Source organism: Apis laboriosa, unplaced genomic scaffold (genome assembly GCF_014066325.1).
Source record: "Apis laboriosa isolate Shangri-la unplaced genomic scaffold, ASM1406632v1 scaffold28_cov147, whole genome shotgun sequence".
Classification (NCBI taxonomy): Eukaryota; Metazoa; Arthropoda; class Insecta; order Hymenoptera; family Apidae; genus Apis; species Apis laboriosa.
The window spans coordinates 909,526-930,062 of record NW_025222687.1 but is presented as its reverse complement, the minus strand read 5'-3'; the positions used below and the strand labels follow the sequence as shown (position 1 = coordinate 930,062).

Here is a 20,537-nt window from a genome sequence, read left to right as displayed (position 1 = left end):
TATAAATTAAATTAAATTAATTAAATAAATATTTAAAGGATTTATTTCCCAATACAAATTAATAATTACTCTTAATTGAAATTTTTATAGTAAATAACAATAAACATTTATATTATATATTTATTATTATTATATATTTATATTTATAAAATATCAGTTATTATAAATTTATAATAAATTTTATAATCATTAATAATATTTGTGATATTGAAATATTAGTTTTTTTAAACATTCTTTATTATATATATAATTATAAATAATATTAAATCATACATTTTTAATAAGTAAACTTTTAACAATAAAAATTTTTAAATATATTATTAAAATATTAAATTTATTTTCTAATTAAAAATTAAAATAAAGAAATTATATATGAGAAGAATGTAATATTTTTAAATTTATATTTTTAAATAATAAATTTATAAAAATAATCTATAAAAGCATATGTTATCCATTGTAGGAATATGAATAAAAATATCAATAGATACCTACATGAAAATATATAGCAAATAGTTAAAATTATTAAACAATGATTTATATACACAGAATTTTAAGATTTTAAAACATTCTGAATATTCATATTTTTAATTTATCTTCGAAAACTTGCAACATTTCACATAAAGCTTTAATTTTTATGAATAAAACTATAATGAAGTTTATAACAATATTTGTTTTTACATTGGCTAACCTGTAATTGTTCGTTTACAGTCTTACCACCATTTCATTCTATCTTATTCTAAATTTCTTTTTAAATCATATGTATACACATATACATAATCATTATGTTAAGTAATAATAAAGTATAATAAATATAGATGTAGGAAATAAATATATATGTATGTACTAATAATCAAATCTTGTAAATGTCCGAAGAGAAAGATACAGTTAAATAAAAGAGAAAAAAGCAAATGAAAAAGTGAAAAAGAGAAAAAGAAAGAGAAAGGATAAGAGAGAGATACAGAAAGAGAGGGAGTGATCGGTGTTCCACTGGAGGCGCTGTGCAGTGCCAAAGGACCGCGGCGGCGGTGGTGATTCAGACTTCTTATCAATTCTGAAAAGTCGTGGAGAAGAATAGAGAGACATTCGTCGACATTGGGCGTCGATTATATGTACGAAATGAGGTACCATTGATAAGACTCAGAGCGCCGCGCGGTTCCGCCTCCGCCGTGCCCAAACGCGGCACATCACGGACGTGTGGATAAAGCGGCGCCATATATACACGATATACAATCGTATTTTTTCTTTCGCGAATGCGAGAGGATAGAAAAAGGGAGGAGTGAAATATCGTGAGAACGAAAGAGCGAACGCGATACTAATAAAGAAAATCGAGATAAAGAATAAGAAAGTGAAGAAAGAAAGAGAAGGAGTGAGAATTAGAGATCTGTGGATGCGGCGCGGTGTCTGCACCCGTGCGTGAATCACGCTTTCTTGAGGTGCCTGTGTATCCCTCGTCTTCAAGCACACCCCATACTTACATTGACCTGTTCAAGAACGTCGTTATTCGCAATCGAACAAGGCTTTTCATAAATAACTTTTCTAAAACATCTTTCGTGGTGTCATCCACGAAGAGGCATTTTTGCTCCGTTTTGTTTTATATTCTTTACCGGTTATCAAGAATCTATCTGTTTGTGCTCGTGATATAAAACCGGTATTTTAAAAACATCACTTCAACAACATTATTTATTAAATTCAAAGAAACAACTTTTTTTTTCCAAAATAAAAGTGAATGGATCTTAGAATTTCATGTTTTCAACAGACTTGGTGTTTTTGTCAACATAAAAAATTTTCTGTGCACTGTGATTTAAACTCTTAGTCCTTTAGAATTTATATAATATAACAACAATTACGATCTTTATAAGACTTGAGCTAATATTGTTAAACAAATCTTCAAGTAAAACAATAGAAATACATTGTTAAAATAGATTGACAACAAAGAAACAAAAGTAGATACAATATGTCAGATGAAGAAGATAAACCCCCTGCACCTCCTGTGCGACTTACATCAAATAGGTATTATCTTAAATTTATATTTTATGTTGCATTATCATGTATTATAATTTATTAATACCAAGGAATTTTAAAAGCAAAATTTATTATTTAATATTAGAAACTTAAGCATATATTTAAAAATAAATATTTAAAATTTGATTCTGTTTAAAATGTTTAATGTTTAAAATTTGATTGTAGTACTTTAGTTTTGCATAATAAATATAATATACAATATATTTTTGTATTATATTATATATGACTAAAAATTCATGAGTTTTTACATTTTATATTCTTATTATTTTCTTTGCAATAAGTAGAAGTCTGCATCTCCTAAAAATAGAGTAACAGACACTAATCTACTGGTTGCTAAAAATAAAATTGTACAGTTCAGACATGATGACATTCTGATGTGGGAGATCATTCTTTAAAGACTTTATATGTTATTTTGCTAACTATATTTTATAAACATAATATATATGCATATGTACATTATTTTTATATTAATTTTATAAATAATTTACATACATATGAATGATTATAATACTTATATACAAATTCATATGTATATATATATCTATATGTATATTAAAAAGTAAAGATGTAATAAGTAAATATAAATTAAATATAAATTAGTTATATTTTTTATATGATTTTAATTTAATAATAGATAATAAAATTATTTATTATGTAATTGGTATAAAAATTAATTTATAATTTTTATTCATATATAAAATATAGAGATAAATATATAAAAGCAAAATTGTTTTCTCTTATTTAATCAGTGTTAGTATTTAGATGAAATATTAAATTGATTTCAGAGGTGAATCAACACCTAACTTACCAGTGGATATGCGTCCACTACCTAAAGAACCTGATTCTGATGAACGTAAGAAAAAAACGTTGAAAAGCAAAATGAAGGTAAAGGAAAATAAAGATAAACCCAATATTAGTTACCCAACTAATTTTGAACATACAGTTCATGTTGGATTTGATGCTGTTACTGGTGAATTTACGGTAAGTCAATTTATTATTTGCAATTTGTTAATATTGTTCAAAATGCACTCGCTTTCTGCTTTGCTATTATACAATGGTACGGAGTATCCAATAAAGTTTATAAATATATTTGAATATAAATATATTTGTATTTCATTATACTACTAGTTGTACTACTAATATAAATTTTTACAAATTTTATAATAATATTTAATCAGAAAATATTTCTTATTAAATTTTTATATTTATTATTTTTGATAATATAACATTATTAAATTAATATTTATTTCTATATGATATTTAATATTTGTTTTGTAATTCATTGGTTTATTTATTTATTAGGACATTGTATTTTATGAATAAAATAAAAAGAATAAAATTTAAAAATGGAATAAATTGTAGCAATTCATATTAAATAAAATATCCATTTCATGATAAAATCATTTGTATATTTCAATAAATTAATTTTGTGTAAATAATATATTTTTGCAAATTAATTTTAATTCATAAAATTTCATAATATCATAAGATAACATTGTAAAAGCAACTAGTAATGTATTATTAAATATTAATTAATATAAAAAAAATTTTCTTTTTATAAAATCATATCAGATGGATTTTTCGTACCTAAAAAAAATTGAATTTTCATCACTTGTTCACATGTGTATGGACATTGTGGAAAAGTAATTTGGTAATTTGTCTGATGCTTCTTATACCTATTATTTTTTCACATGAAAAACTAACTAGACACGTATTTCTTTCAAGCTGCCATTAAAAGTAAGTAATTTCAAATGACCACAAAAGTAGTTTGTCTGTATTTTTTTTATTATTATATATACACTTAATTTAATTGTTTGTTTTTGTTGCAATCAACAAAATTAAGTTTTTACTTATTATTTGAAATTTAGAATTTATAGATTAGAAGCATAGCTGCTTTAATAGATTAATAGATGCTTTAGTCAACGTTGCATTTGATATTATTGCTTTCTTGCAATAATGAAATTTAATATTAATTTGATTGCTTAAGATCTTACTATTTCTTCTATTTAATAAATAAATTGTTAAATATTTTATTTGCATGATAAAAACTCTTAATTTTAAGAATTTTGAGAATTATATCTTTGTAAATATTATATTCATATATCAGTTACTTTTTAAAAAATTTATATATAAGATTATTAATGATTATTTTGAAACATAATTTTTAATCTTAGGGGATGCCAGAAGCATGGGCAAGATTGCTTATGTCTAGTAATATTAGTAAACAAGAACAGAAGAAAAATCCACAGGCTGTATTAGATGTATTGAATTGGTATGATAGTAGCAGTAAAGAAACAAAAGGTTCCAAATATATGACAACTACAAAAATGGTTGGAGTGGTTGGTAAGTTAATAATTTGTTTAAAAATTAATTTATATTGTCAATATTATTATTATAATAAATTTTATAGTACATTAATAAATCAAAAATGTAACATTTTATGCTCAGCTCCTATTGAAAGAGCGAGTAGTCCTAGAAGCATGGGTATAAGTGTTGGAACAGGAGTAGGAAACATTCGTGGTCAAGCAATGTCACAAGCTTCTGGAAGTTCTCATTCTCAGCATTCACTCAGCAGGTAAATTTTATATTTATAAATTTTTTCTATATTCTTCTGTATTTCTTTCTACATACTTCTACATATATTTAAATATTCATTGAAAAATAACAAATTTATAGAGTAAGTAGCAGTAGTCCAAGTAGTACACCAACAGATGCTTGTGCAACTAGTTCTGAACAGGAAGATGAACCACCACCACCACCAATTTCTGCTAGACCGGAACGTACGAAATCAATTGTAAGTAATTTTGTAAACTATTAAAAATAAAAAATTATTTAAATATAAATATTAAATTAGAGAATAAAACTTTTTATATCAGTATACAAAGCCAATAGAAGAAGAGCCGCCACCACCATTAACTACTACATTAGGATCACCTCAACGAAATGGTACACCTCAACAGCCACACCAATCACAATTGGATAGAAATAAAAATCAAGCTACTCCTACATCGACGACAACTGATCAAACAAGACCAGCGCAAAGTGATAAAGCTAGAAAGAAAAAAATGTCAGATGATGAAATATTAGAAAAATTAAGAACAATTGTAAGTGTAGGAGATCCAAATAGGAAATATACAAAAATGGAAAAAATAGGACAAGGGTAAGTTACATATAAAATATAACTTTTATTTTTTTAACAAATTTTTTGATTTTCATCATTATATATTTATAATATTATTTTTTAGTGCTTCGGGAACAGTATATACAGCAATTGAAACATCAACAGGTATGGAAGTTGCAATAAAACAAATGAACCTTTCACAACAACCAAAGAAGGAATTAATAATAAATGAAATATTAGTCATGCGGGAGAATAAACATCCAAATGTTGTAAATTATTTGGATAGTTATCTCGTAGGAGAAGAATTATGGGTAGTTATGGAATATTTACCTGGTGGTAGTTTAACAGATGTTGTAACTGAAACTTGTATGGATGAGGGTCAAATAGCAGCAGTGTGTAGAGAAGTCCTACAAGCTTTGGAGTTCCTTCATTGTAATCAAGTTATACATAGGGATATTAAATCTGATAATATCCTACTTGGATTAGATGGTGGAGTGAAGTTAACAGATTTTGGATTTTGTGCACAAATTTCACCAGAGCAAAGTAAACGAACTACAATGGTTGGTACACCATATTGGATGGCACCAGAAGTAGTTACAAGAAAGCAATATGGTCCAAAGGTAAAAAAAATGTGTATGTGCATGTGTGTACGTGTATGTGCGCGCACGCGTGTGTAAAAATAAGATATGTTTATTATATTATCATACATTATTTAAAGGTGGATATTTGGTCATTGGGTATAATGGCTATTGAGATGATAGAAGGAGAACCACCATATTTGAATGAAAATCCATTAAGAGCATTATATTTAATTGCAACAAATGGAAAACCAGAAATTAAAGAAAAAGATAAATTATCAGGAATTTTCCAAGATTTTTTGGATCAATGTTTAGAAGTTGAAGTGGAAAAACGATCAGCCGCTTCAGAATTACTCAAGGTAATTTTAATAATATGTTTAAAAAATGAAATATATTTAATATATATCAAATTTAAATAATAATCATATGAAATAAATTTTAATAAAAATTGTAATTTTACAACAAATTGCAGCATCCTTTCTTAAAATTAGCAAGGCCTCTTGCTTCCTTAACACCTTTGATAATGGCAGCGAAGGAAGCTGCTAAAGGTAATTAAAAGAATGGTATATGTGATCATATAACATGATCACAAAGATATAATTTTACAAATAATGAAAAATAATGAATCACCCTCCCAAAATGGAACGGCACAATAATTCAATAATATATAATAAATAATGAATAAACATATATAAATATATAAATATATATACATATATATATATATGTATATGTATATATATACGTATATATATATATATATATATACATATATATATATATATATATATAGATCATAGATAGATAGAACTTATCCGATACCTTGAAAAGTATCGAGAAATGGTTTCAAAGTTTTTAAATTGCTCGATTCTCGCATGTTATGCGGGAGAGGAAATAAAGTTAAATCAGAAAAACTGTGAACGATCTGACGGCAGAAATCTTGTATTCCTCGATGGGTATTTATTAGTTACTAAGAGTTGAACATTTTATTTAAATAGTCTTCAAAATAAATTGTATGTGTGGGTTGTTGCCTGAAAAGCTCTTGTACTAATATTAAACTATCATCGAGGATTTTCAAGCGACTGTCAGTTATTTTCTAAAGATATAAAAGTATTACTGACTCTAAAATTGAAGATCAGAGTTAGCTACAAACATACATTATTTATAGCAAAAACCTTATTAGATAATACCATAAAAAATGTGAACAAGTACATAGGACCTATTCTAATACATTATTATGGTTTAACAAGAAATTGTAGAAAAAAGAAATTGGTCTTCGTGTCAGATTTATATTTTTTGAATGAAGTTATGGAGAACAGAGCAATATGTTTTCAGTCTTTGATCTGTCAGTATGACGTAGATGTATAAGCGATAGCCTAACTTGTTTTAAACGTTCTCAAGAATCACGTTCTTGTCATTGGATGTTAGCAAATTTCATTATGTTATATTAAATTGAATTTTAATAGATTTTTTTTAATATTTGGATATTGCAATTTTTGTATTATGTTAATGTATATATAGTATAGAAAATTAATTTCATATATAATGAAATTTATAATAAATTTAATACATGCAATTCTTATTTAAAATTATTCATTTATAATTGTAAGATAAAATATAAGTACTTTTTCTCATTTGCATCGCTGACGGGACACGTTGGGATATTGACCTTGTTACTAAAATATGTTAGATATAAGAACATCTTTCTATGGACAAATGTCCAGTTACGTGTGTTCTTCAATACAGGTCAAATATAAGTTGTCTTTAACGTGTCTTACAAAAAGTGAACGGATGATCGATGAAATTTTAAAACAAGGTTCAGATATAGGAACATTTTGTGACACTATAAAGTGCCTGTCTTGTCATGTTTAGAGACGTGAAAAACTCGCGCTAGATTCCTTATAATCTTGAACCATCAACAGAATAATTTAATATTTTGTTTAATACAGACACAAACATACAGATCAATAAAAATATATAAATTTACGTTGACAATTATATAAGACAAGGTTTCTAAATGGTTGTACTACATTAAACATAATGATTAATGTCTTTCCTAATTGTATTATATCTTAACCATATACTACTGAAAATGAAACCTTGGATACTTTTAGTTTAAGAAATACACATTTTCAAATTTGTTATTTTTATTCATTGCATTTTCATTACATATAGGGATTTATCATAAACTAAAGCTAAAGAACGCCACGTAAAAGTATAATAGATATTGAAGAAATTAAGAATATATTACATAATATGAAATAAAAAAGAAAAAAACATACATTATTTGGTAATGAACTATCGTATATGTAATATTATATTTATTATTTACTGGGTTTATTATTTTCGTAATATTAAAAAGCCTGATTAGTTTTTTTATATCAATAATGTCTAATTATACTTGACAGACGAAGCAGCTCAGTTCGTATCGCGCTTACGCCTAAATTTGGAGTTATATGCTGAAAGAATTTTATCTAAAGAATCAGGGATAATAATATATAATCACATGAAATTTGTTTCATTTTTCTTTCATTATTCTATAAGAATGGACTCTTGCACTATTTTGTTTCAGTATCAACTCCAAATTATTTAGGATTTGTAAGCAATGATAGGAGGTATAGAGAACAAAAAAAAATAAATGTGCACGTCTAGTATTAATAAACAGTTTCTGTAAAAAAAAAAAAAAAGAAAAAGAAAAAAAAAAAGAAAAAATATACGATTCAGGGTCAAAATTGACGTTAACTCGATCAGAAATACTGAACGAGGTCCTGCATTTTCACAAATATCTTTAGAAAAAAAAAAAAAAAAAGAAAAGAAAAAAAAAAGTAACGTCCATTTTATGTCATTATATTACTGCGGCAGTTATTAAGCGTATTTCAGCTACAAATGGCTATCTATAAGATTTATTTTTATTTTATATTCGCAAATCAAGAAAATTAGATGCAAAATTTACTTGTTTATGTTTCAAAAAAGTATGTAAACAAATAATTAGAAATGTGGATATTTTGAATATTTGTGATATTTTAATGAACTTTGTTTTTTAGTGATCAAAAGTACAAAATTGTATTAATATGCCTTGTTGTAATAAAAGCAAGTATTACTTATAAAATTTAAACTATCTTTATTATTTTAATGTATTAAAAACAATATAATATTTTATTATACATAAAAATAATGTAAATGTTTTGCATCTACATCTTGATTAGTGTTCTAAGTGCATTTATGTATTCTTATAAGAAATGTATTATTGTCAGTTTAAAACTATGAAATAGGTTCCTATACACCAATCAAATATGTATATGTTTTCAATATTTTTTTTATGATGTTTTTGAAAATGCTTTGAGATCTCAATTATAAAACAAATCAGGCCTAGTAACGAAGCCGTTAATTTATTTATACGTCATTAAAGATTTTGGCTTCAAAGTTTTAATAAGAATTCTGTACCTCTATTTATATGAAATTGGCATCTATTATCTAATGGATATATTTGGTAAAAATCTGGTTTCTCAGGAAAACTAATACTTAACAGTGTCGAATTTAAAAATGAAAGAAAGCAGCAAATGAATAATGAATTATTGTAAAAATTATGCCTAGAATTTGCGTATATATTATACTGTAATACCTTTTAGTTTGTTTTGAAACGTTAAAATATAAGGAAACATTTTATAACAAAACATTTATCTTTTTTAAATGAAATCCTTCCTTTCATTTTAATACTAAATAGTAAAATATTATTTTAATAAATATAAAATTAAAAAATAAATTTTTTTAATATTAAAGGATTATGTGAAATCAGAAATAATTATGCGAAATAAAGTTATTATATAATTATTATTTTTATATATTATATTCATTATATGTAACATGAAAAAATAACAGAATGTTTTTATAAATTATTTTGTTTTGCTTCTTAAATGTTTTATATTAATTTATAAATTTTTATATTTTATACACACTAAATGTAATATTTTAGATTTTCATTTAGAGTGTATGTACAGATTTGAATTTATTCTAAGAGATTATAATATAAATATTTACTTAACTTTATCATTATAAATATACATTTTGCATAATAATCTAACAAATGGAATTAAATTCAGAATCTATGATGCATAAATAAAATATAGAATATATGTATTAAGATTTAACATAAAAGTATATGCTGGTATTCATAATATAATTTAAAATATTAAATAAAAAATATAATTTTTGTTTCTTCTTACAGAATAAAAAATAAAAAATGGATAAAATTTTTTAAGCATTTTCAAAAATTTTGAGAAAAATTTGTGTTTTACTAGTTTTATGATGTAATCTTCTTCTCTTCTCCTGCTGGATGGAAGTTTATAGATGCTGAATTGATGCAAAATCGCTTCCTTGTAGGTTTTGGTCCGTCATTAAATACATGTCCCAAATGTGCACCACACTTTGAACAGGTCACCTCGGTCCGCACCATATCTGGGTTTGCGATCAGCAGTAGTAGATTTCCACCAACTGTCAATGGTGAGAGTGAAGTGGTGGTAGCGGGGCAATAGGAAGACAAAGGAAATAGAATTATAGAGTGTGATTAAACGCAGACCAACACCTTTGTTTATGCACTCTAAATGTTTTCCAGTTATAGCAGCATCAAAAAGAGTAAACTAATATTAATAAAAGCAACAGGATGATTGCAATAAAAATTAAAATCAAACCTAAATAACCTAAATAAATTTCAAAAGAAATAAAAATTTTAATTAAAAATAAATATATATTTTATCAATTCTATATTCCAAATAATAATATAAAAAATAGCTACATTCTAATTAATACCCATAATCTTGTTCCTTGTTTTATTCATCCATCGAAGTTCTCTCCAAATTTCTTCTTGAATTTAACTGCCTTGATATTATATCACAAAATTCAAAAATATGTTAAAATAATCCCGAGAAATATTTGCCTCATTAATTAGATTTAGATAGATAATATATTTTTATACTATTTTAATACTATTAATAAAAAGCATTTTTATTTAATTATCACATTAAAACACAGATATTTACATATTATACTTATTGCTTTTACATATTATTACAATCTTTGTATTTATAAATAGCATATAGTTACCATTTCAATAACTAAAAATTAACTAAATATTAAAACCACAATCTACTTAATATTGCATATCATACATTTTTACTTGTCCATATATTTTTACACAAAAAATAAAATTTAACATATCTAATATTAAAAAATATGTAAATTATTTAATAATTAAAATAAAAAAATTATAAAAAATAATTTTAACATAAATTTAAAAATTTCTATGTAATTTTTAAATAAGCGAAGAATTTAACAAAAAAAAAGTTTTTAATATAGAATAAATCCGTAAATATATATAAAAAAATATATATATAAGAATAAATCCGTATAATATATATAACTGAGTCATATTATAATATACATAATATAACTGAGTAGGAGATGACATTTAAAAATTAAAAAAGATTTAATAAATTTTTTTTAATTTTTTAAGTTTTTAAAATTAAAAATTAAATTGATTTTAAAAATTGTCTCTATCCAAAAAAATATTAAATTAGTTTTTATAAAATTTTGATAAACAATTAGATATACATATACTTCGTAAATTAAAAGTATTCGCGATGCATTTGTTATGGTAGTAAAATAAATTAATTCATTAAATAATCAGATTTTATATCTTTTTTTATTTTTATTTAATTATTATATTAAAAAATTTAATAAGTAATTTTTGAAGAATTTGAAAAAAATTAAAAACGATTTCACATTACAATTCGATTATTTTTAATTCATCGAACAATTATGTATATATTAATTATTTTCAATTATATTTGTGACGCAATAAAAAATAATATATAATAATTTATATAAACATTTTATAGTTCTTTTTATCAGATGTTTAATAAACATTAACTTAAATAGAACGAATTTTCAAAATCAATTTTCTTAAAAACGAAACATAAAATGAAAAAATATTATATCAAATTTTTTTCTTATTGCATATAAAATTGTCCTACTTGGTTATATTAATTATTAATTCATCCATATAAAATATAATCTAATCTAAGCTTTAATTTTACGATTATAGTAATTTTATTAAAATCTCAATTATATATAGCAAAGCTAAATAAAAAAATATATGATTAAATAGCAAAAAGTTATAGTTTATTTTTTTTATATATATAAATAAAATACAGAGAAAATAATTTTTAATGCATAATTATAATTTTAGATTATACTAGATGATGTAAGTCTAACACAAATCACACTCTAAGCATTAACATGCAAGGAAAAGGATAAAAGGAATGCTTTTTATATATTATAACTTAAATATTATCAATTATAAAATAAAAAATTATATAAATAATAATGACATTATAAATATGCAAATTATTTTTATTCTTATAAATTAAAAATATATAAATATTTATAATAAAAATCCAATAATATTGATAAAATTGATAAAATTTCCATGCACAAAAAATGTAATTGATAATTGTATTATATAAATTATATTGTATAATTTTTTAAAATAATATATTATTTTATATATTTATATCAAATATAAAATTTGTTTAAAGATTTAATAAAATTAAGTGACACATTATATGGAAGGCTTAAGGATAGAAGAACTAAAAGTATAGGAAAGGTTTTGTGATAGAGTGAATGTGAGAAAAAATTAAGAATATTTAAGAATGGTAAACAGATAAAACTCCAAAGTGTGATAATGTACAATTTATGATAATGTATAGTATTATCATGTAAAAATTAAATTTCATAATACAGAGTTTATCTATGTACCATTTAAGCAGATATTTTTAATTAATATAATGATATGCATAATATCTAATACTATGTTATTATATTAAAAATCCGAGCATAATTCTAAAAAAATTATCAGTAAATTAAAAATTTCATATATACACTTACCATGTGAAGTATCTTTGGTTAGCTTGACTCGTCCCTGATCTAATACTTCATTGAATGCAGGCCAACCACAACCACTGTCGTACTTTGTGTCAGAAGAAAACAACTCTTGATCACAAATTATACAGGTGTATGTGCCTTTTTCATAGAATTTGTTGTAGCAACCGGAAAAAGGTCTATATAAGGGAACAAAAAAGTTGAAAGCATCAAGAAGCATGTATACTAGGAAGTTAATTATGAAGATCTATACTTTATTTTTAAACCACTCGGTCATGACGCAAAGTCAAGCCAACACATGCTCTTGAAAAAGTTATTTTAGTCTCACATCACCTAAAAGTAAACCAGTTTCCACCATACGGCAATATTTTTGGAAAATTGTATCATATAAATGTTGTAATTTATTTGAATCTTTGCGATTAAAATTTCAATAATATAACATTGTTAGTTAAAAATTATACATAAAGAAAAAATCAATATATCAAATTTATTTATTATGACACTTATAATATTATAATAATATATTATAATAAGCCTGAAAAATTTTATAATAAAAAATGAAGATATATTATTAATAGATTATATATTATATACATGAAAATAAAATGATCTATACGTAAATTTTGATTTAAAAATTTTGAATCTTGTAAATTATTATTTACATACATACTATCATACATAACGATAGCAAAATATTCATATTATAGAAAATAATTACAATAAATTTTCCAATAACAGCAAAAATTAATATAAATATGTGGTTTATAAAATAAATAAGGATAGTATGATTCACAATATAATAATAAATAAATTAAATTTCCATCACACGTACCTCTCTGTACCCTTTTCCTGCGTGACGTGCCATTGTAGCGGCGTCAAACGTTTTTTTAATTCTTCTTTATCGATTTCCATAGTCATTTTCCTAATTGAGCCTTAAAATAAATTAAAAAAAAATACAATAATAACAATTTTAATAACACAAAAAAAGAACGCGGGCAACTTGCCGCGCTTTCCTCACAACTATGCAACTATACACCAAGAGAACAGAAGCGGCACTGCTGCCTACTCCTTTGAAGCATGGATGATCAGATTTCGTGACCTTGAGCCAACCAATCAGCTTCTTTGGCAAATAGATTTGATAATTATGCTTTCGCAGTTACACGTGACTTCTATATGGAAAAACTAAAATGATGTGATCTAGATATACAAATTTATGGATTTTTATTTTTTGATAAATAAGAAGAGAGAAAATCTAAAAATAATGTACATTTGTATATCAGTTATTTAAAAATTAATAAAGCATTAATTATTTAACAATTCATATAATAAATATCTATAAGTAATATATAATATGATATAAATAAAATATACAATTTTCTATAATAGATTTATATTATTTTATAATATAATATATTAACAATAAAATATAATGAATATTCCATATTTTAAAAATCTATATATTAATTGATTATACTATTTATAAGTTTTATAATTTTTGGGAAACTTGAAGATAAAAAATTAAAATATACGATAGATTTTTTTAGATTTTATTAAGTTTTAAAATTTTTCAAAAAATGAAATTATTTATATTATTATTATTATTATAAATTCAAGTGGATTATAATAGAGTAAACAATTAAATTCAAAATACATAATGATTTGTATTAATATTCTAATTAGATAGTATTATAGATAGTATTATAGTGACAAATTTAAAGTATTCAAAATATAATTATTGAATAATAAACAATAAAAAAAGATAATGAAAAATTATAATTATAAGTATTAATTAAATTAATATAATTAAATTAATATAATTAAATTTAATATTTAAATATATTTTCTAAAGATTAGTATTTTATAAGATTAATCATTTATAAATATATTTATATTAATTATATATTATATAGAAAAATATTTAAAAATAAATACATTTTACTATATTTATTATATTTTATATTCATATCAAATTATTAAATTATTAAATTTAAAATATTGGTTCAATATATAAAAAGATAAATAAAAAATTTTTATTATAATAAACTTGTATATATTTTTAATCTTAACAAACGAAAAATAGAAAAAAAAAATTAAGAGATATATAAAGATTAAGAGATATGATTAAAAAAAAAATCTTAAAATACAAATAAAATTTTTGCATTTTAATTCTTAATAACAAATTTAAACAATTTAACAAAATTATAATTATTAATGTGAAATAAAAAATATTTAAAATTAACAAACTAAGGTAATTAAAATAATTATTAATTTGTTATTAATGTTAATTTTTTAGAATACGCATTTTAAAACCATTTATATTCAATTCATTTATTTCTTTAATTTTAAGGAATTTATAAAAATTTATTTTGAAATTTGTCGAACTTAATATAAATGAATTTATATAAATGAAAATTTCAAAACATATGAAATATATATTGTTATATTATTATTAGGTATATGTATTAGGTATAATATATATATATTATACAGAAATATATTTTTTATATATTTTAATATTTTCGTAATATTAAAAATATAAATGATTCTTGGCACATTTTTTTTAATATAAATTCTTAAAATTTTTCGTGTATGAAAAAGAACTAATCTCTTAATAAATAAATATATAAACAATATTTTTTTAAATAAAAAAAATTAATACAAATTATTCATTTTAAATATAAGAATTAAATATATGATTACTATATTACTCTTTCAACATCAATATAGAAAATAACGAATTTTTTATTCAAACTAACCTCATAAAAATATTAAATTTAAGTAATGTTTAAACAATATTTATAAATATAATTTAATTACGAAAATGCAATACGAACCTCCTCGGAACATTAAATTTGGCGTAAACACTATTAAATGTCGTAAACGTATTGACAAATTTCTATAAATGGTATTCATTATTGAAATATTTACAAATTTCAATAATAATAAATAATGTTTTCATAAACACCTATGACTTATTTTTAATTCAAAACTATCTTATTGAAGTGTCACATATAAACAAATATCATATAATAACTATAATACTACCAATGCTAGATCATTGTTGTATTCCGTTGCATAAGTACACTTCTTATTGTTTACATAATCATTTGAAAACATTATATGAATGAAGTCTAATTATTTATCCTTTTCTTTTTCACTGTTTTGAAATAAGATGAAATTATAATTGAAGTTAGCGATGTATCTTTTTAGAACACACTATTGTTCGTATTTTTTGACCAATGGTAAAGTCTCATATGTAGTGTGTCTATGTTCTTATAGTGATCTCGACGCGGCAATCTCGGCGTCCGACCTAAGTTAAAGTGATTTTTAGGCGCAACTTTCAATAAATATGTTGTGCTAGTATCGCGAAAGCAAAGAACGATGAGCTTCTCTAGTGATGAAGTCAATTTCTTGGTTTACCGATACCTTCAAGAATCTGGTATGTTTTTAGAGTACTTCATAACCTTTCTTTAAATAATTTAGGCAAATTTCGTATTCCTATTGTTTATATATATCTATCATATTTACATGGTAGATATATATATATTTTTTATAATAATAATTATCATTAATAAAATTTTATTAGTTAATAACATATTGTAAAATATAGATTAAATATGATTGAAAGAGGTTATTTGAGAATAAATATAAGCATTTAATTATTAAATATATTTTTTAAATTTATTGTGTATAAATTATTTTATAAATTATATAAGAATTATAATTTAGATTGTATATTTTCTTTAAGGATTTCAACATTCTGCATATACATTTGGCATAGAATCACATATATCACAAAGTAATATAAATGGAGCATTAGTACCACCTGCAGCACTTTTATCAATTCTACAAAAAGGACTTCAATATACAGAAGCAGAGATATCAATAGGTGAAGATGGAACTGAACAAAGAATGGTAGAATCTCTTTCTCTTATTGATGCTGTTATGCCAGATGTTGTGGCATCAAGACAAAATCAAATTAATCAACAAAAACAACAAGTGAAAACAGAAGTCCAAGACACAAATGGAGAGGAAGGTAACTTTATTTATTATAACAATTTTTATAATAATGTGTCATATAATTAATTAAATCAAGAATTATTTTATTATCCTGGTACACCCTGGTCTATAAAAATATTTAAATTTAATAGACCTCCTTATTAAACCAGGTATATTAATGGACTGCTTTAGTTGTCGGATTGTTATGAGCTAATATTTTTTGTTATAACAGTTAAATCAAAATATATTAATATATTTGTATATTATTTATATTATATATATATATATATATTTTTATTTCTTTAGTAAATTTTTTAATATTATTGTGTTAATATTAAAATATATACTGATATAGCAAATTAAAGCTCATTTTTAAAATTATAACATGTCCGTAAACTAGGAGCAAACAATTATATTATTAATATATATGTAATCTGGAATAAAGAATTAAAAATTTAAAAATTAATTATTTGCAAATTAATTCAATAATATGATTAATTTGATAATATCAAGATAAGATACTAATACAAATATAAAATAATATAAAGATAACAGTATTATTAAATATTAAGATTTTAAAATTAATATTAAAATTTTTTAAATACAGAATTTCTTTATTTTAGATTACATATATAATTATAAAAAGGAAAGGAAAATTTTTATTTAATAATTGTTATTAACTTATAATTTATTTTCAGTTGTTACTTCCAATGAAGGTGTAGGCACAAATGAAAGAGGAGGAGATAGAACAGAAATGGAAGTAGATGAACAACAACAAGGTTCAGGCAGGGGAACTAATGCTAGCGCTGTTGAAATTCCAGACACTAAAGCTACAATATTACGTGGTCATGAATCAGAAGTTTTCATATGTGCATGGAATCCAACAACTGATCTTTTAGCTTCTGGTTCAGGGGATAGTACAGCTCGTATCTGGGATATGTCTGGTAGTTCTCAGGCTCCAAATCAGCTTGTGCTTCGTCATTGCATACAAAAGGGTGGTACCGAAGTACCAAGCAATAAAGATGTTACTTCATTAGATTGGAAGGTAAAATTATTTTTTTTAAGTTATAAAATCAAAAAAAAAAAAAAAAAAAATTTATTTCATATTTCAGTGTGACGGTACCTTATTGGCTACAGGAAGTTATGATGGTTATGCACGGATTTGGAAGACAGATGGCAAATTAGCATCTACATTAGGTCAACATAAGGGTCCAATTTTTGCATTAAAGTGGAATAAACGTGGAAATTATATATTAAGTGCTGGAGTTGATAAAACAACAATCATATGGGATGCAGAAAGTGGACAATGTACTCAACAGTTTAGTTTTCATTGTGCACCTGCCTTAGATGTTGATTGGCAAACAAATACATCATTTGCTAGTTGTTCCACTGACCAATGTATTCATGTATGTAAACTTAATGTTGATAAACCAATCAAAAGCTTCCAAGGTCATACGGTATGTATATATATATATAGAAATATAATTATATTTTTTAATTTATAACTAAATATTTATTTTTTAAAACATAAGGAGTTTCTTTTTTCTTTAATTACAGAATGAAGTTAATGCTATAAAATGGGATCCCCAAGGCAATTTATTGGCTAGTTGTTCAGATGATATGAGTCTTAAAATTTGGTCTATGAAACAAGATACATGGGTACATGATTTACAAGCTCATAGCAAAGAAATATATACTATTAAATGGTCCCCAACTGGACCTGGAACCCATAATCCAAATATGAATTTAACTTTAGCTAGTGCATCATTCGATTCTACTGTAAGATTATGGGATGTTGAAAGAGGTGCATGTATACACAGACTTACAAAACACACAGAACCAGTGTATAGCGTAGCATTTAGTCCAGATGGCAAATTTCTTGCTAGTGGAAGTTTTGATAAATGTGTTCATATTTGGTCTACTCAGGTAAAATAATTTTTTTTTGTTTTTACTTGTCGTTAAGAAATTCATTATATATAATTTATATTTATATTTATATTTCATTATGTATATTTAATTGTGCAGAACGGTCAATTGGTGCATAGTTACCAAGGTACTGGAGGAATTTTTGAAGTATGTTGGAATAGCCGAGGTGACAAAGTTGGTGCTTCTGCATCTGATGGCAGTGTATTTGTTCTTGACCTTCGTAAAATGTGATCGCAATTAAATAATAGATTATATTTCATTTCTTGGACTTATTATGATTCTAAGTTACCTTCAATATTTCTCACTTTATTTTTGTTTAATTCTTCATTCAAAATATTAGCCACATTTTATACTTACTTTACTTTATTTGTTTGCGCTTGTTGGATATAATTTCATAGAATATTAATTATTTATATATAGATAAAAATGATTCGACGATTTATGAGTTAAATAAAATTTAAACATAAATGCAAATTAAAAAAAATGTGGCTTTTTATAGATTATTTTCCTAAGATTATTCTGTTGAAGAGGTTTATAAAAAGTATTGTACATTAAATATTTTCAATGATACTCTGTACAATTTGAAAAAGTTTGACAGATATATTTCCAGAGAAAAATACTATTTTCGTTCACTATAAGTGAATGAAATACATGTTGTAATTTTAATTATAATATTAAGCATTATATGAACATCGATAATAATAAGAAATAAAATAAATCTTTTTAAAAAAATAGTAAATTAAATGATTTATTTTTCTTATACTATTGAATGAAAAGGTACAATTAGATTATACACAAATATAATTTAAATTAAATTTATTTCATTTATATCCAATTACGCATTGGGTAATATACACAAGTCATACAAATAAAAAGAGCTAAAATGAAAATAAATAAATACACAATATTATACATAGATTTAAAATAAAAAAAAAATCTATTTATATATTATATATAATTTCTTTGCATAATTATATAGTGAAGATTTTTTTGTACATTTCCTCAATAACAAGATATGCATATAATGCAATATATAAATAATAATAATAAAATTTACATTTATTTTTTAATATTAATATAAATATCAGAAGAATTAATTTTTGTATATTAAGATAATCATAAAAATTGTTTATGAATGCTTAATATAAAAAATATATAAATATATAAAAAATTGAAGAACGAAGTAGTGAGATAAACTAAAATAAAAAGAAAAAATATTTTGCAAAATAGCATAATTTAATTTGAAAAATTTGTTTTTATCGTGATTTTTATACAGTATTATTATTTCTGTAAATATTCATGTGCATGTTACATTTTCATTATAATATAAAGTATATAAAATCAAAAATAAAATATTTTAATAAGATTTTAATAAAATTTACAAGAATAAATCATATTTCGATGTTTGTACATAAGTACAAATTTGATAGAAGAAAACATATTATGTCTATTAATTTATGGTACCTATGAAAGGAACTATTTACCGATTTTTTTTAAATACATGTAATATATTTCTTTGGTAATAAAATATATAATTCATTAGATCATTACTTGATTTTTTTCGAGAATATTAAGAAAAACAAAAGACGTGCTGATTACAAAGTTATTAACATAAATAAAATATATAATAAAAAATAATTTGCATATATATATTTAAGATATGGAACATTAAATCTTAATTACATTTATTCCTTTGATGAATAAAGTTTGTCGGGAACAAAGCATTTGATCTATATATTTAAATAATTGCATTACATTAAATTTATAGCTATTTGGATCTATTATATTTTGGAAATAGTTTGAAATTATTAGCAAAATATTGCATGATTCAAGAAATTTTACTGTACAATAGATAAATACAATTTTATAATCTTTTTCCATGGTTAATTTCAATTAAAAGTTACAATATTTACGTTTTTAAATTATTATTTATAATAAAATAGTTTATAACATTT

General features: G+C 23.0%; 3 protein-coding genes across 8 annotated transcripts; 2 read left to right on the top strand and 1 right to left on the bottom strand.

The window, feature by feature from the left end:
* The first annotated feature begins 889 nt into the window (after positions 1-889).
* On the top strand, positions 890-9,395 carry LOC122714226 (serine/threonine-protein kinase Pak). Of its 2 annotated transcripts, XM_043935396.1 has the most exons (10): positions 890-2,010; positions 2,808-3,003; positions 3,748-3,759; positions 4,197-4,365; positions 4,471-4,597; positions 4,699-4,816; positions 4,899-5,182; positions 5,268-5,763; positions 5,862-6,080; positions 6,194-9,395. In XM_043935396.1, the coding sequence occupies exons 1-10, from the start codon at positions 1,955-1,957 to the stop codon at positions 6,275-6,277; spliced, it is 1,761 nt and encodes a 586-aa protein (XP_043791331.1). In that variant the 5' UTR covers positions 890-1,954; the 3' UTR covers positions 6,278-9,395. The 2 variants fall into 2 exon arrangements, with proteins under 2 accessions (XP_043791331.1, XP_043791330.1); XM_043935395.1 differs by lacking the exon at positions 3,748-3,759 and having other exon boundaries at positions 894-2,010.
* Positions 9,396-9,746: 351 nt separating this feature from the next.
* On the bottom strand, positions 9,747-15,696 carry LOC122714199 (methionine-R-sulfoxide reductase B1). 5 transcript variants are annotated; one of them, XM_043935341.1, is made up of 4 exons: positions 15,492-15,694; positions 13,490-13,589; positions 12,664-12,836; positions 9,747-10,176 (listed from the first exon to the last, which is right to left on the bottom strand). In XM_043935341.1, the coding sequence occupies exons 1-4, from the start codon at positions 15,568-15,570 to the stop codon at positions 10,022-10,024; spliced, it is 507 nt and encodes a 168-aa protein (XP_043791276.1). In that variant the 5' UTR covers positions 15,571-15,694; the 3' UTR covers positions 9,747-10,021. The 5 variants fall into 5 exon arrangements, with proteins under 5 accessions (XP_043791276.1, XP_043791275.1, XP_043791279.1 ...); XM_043935340.1 differs by having other exon boundaries at positions 9,747-10,212; positions 15,492-15,693; XM_043935344.1 differs by lacking the exon at positions 9,747-10,176 and adding an exon at positions 10,223-10,596 and having other exon boundaries at positions 15,492-15,695.
* Positions 15,697-15,951: 255 nt separating this feature from the next.
* LOC122714222 (F-box-like/WD repeat-containing protein TBL1XR1) lies at positions 15,952-19,113 on the top strand. The gene is made up of 6 exons (XM_043935391.1): positions 15,952-16,096; positions 16,406-16,693; positions 17,355-17,701; positions 17,769-18,113; positions 18,214-18,582; positions 18,682-19,113. The coding sequence occupies exons 1-6, from the start codon at positions 16,039-16,041 to the stop codon at positions 18,811-18,813; spliced, it is 1,539 nt and encodes a 512-aa protein (XP_043791326.1). The 5' UTR covers positions 15,952-16,038; the 3' UTR covers positions 18,814-19,113.
* Positions 19,114-20,537: the final 1,424 nt, after the last annotated feature.

Coding starts and splice junctions, on each gene's coding strand:
- LOC122714226 (XM_043935396.1), top strand. CDS start 1,955: ATGTCAGATGAAGAAGATAAACCCCCTGCACCTCCTGTGCGACTTACA. Junction 4,366..4,470: donor AAAAATGGTTGGAGTGGTTG/GTAAGTTAATAA, acceptor TTTTATGCTCAG/CTCCTATTGAAAGAGCGAGT. Junction 5,183..5,267: donor ATGGAAAAAATAGGACAAGG/GTAAGTTACATA, acceptor ATTATTTTTTAG/TGCTTCGGGAACAGTATATA.
- LOC122714199 (XM_043935340.1), bottom strand. CDS start 15,570: ATGAATACCATTTATAGAAATTTGTCAATACGTTTACGACATTTAATA. Junction 13,590..15,491: donor AAATTTAATGTTCCGAGGAG/GTTCGTATTGCA, acceptor ATTTATTTTAAG/GCTCAATTAGGAAAATGACT. Junction 10,213..12,663: donor AACCAAAGATACTTCACATG/GTAAGTGTATAT, acceptor CACCATTGACAG/TTGGTGGAAATCTACTACTG.
- LOC122714222 (XM_043935391.1), top strand. CDS start 16,039: ATGAGCTTCTCTAGTGATGAAGTCAATTTCTTGGTTTACCGATACCTT. Junction 17,702..17,768: donor TTACTTCATTAGATTGGAAG/GTAAAATTATTT, acceptor TTCATATTTCAG/TGTGACGGTACCTTATTGGC. Junction 18,114..18,213: donor AAAGCTTCCAAGGTCATACG/GTATGTATATAT, acceptor CTTTAATTACAG/AATGAAGTTAATGCTATAAA.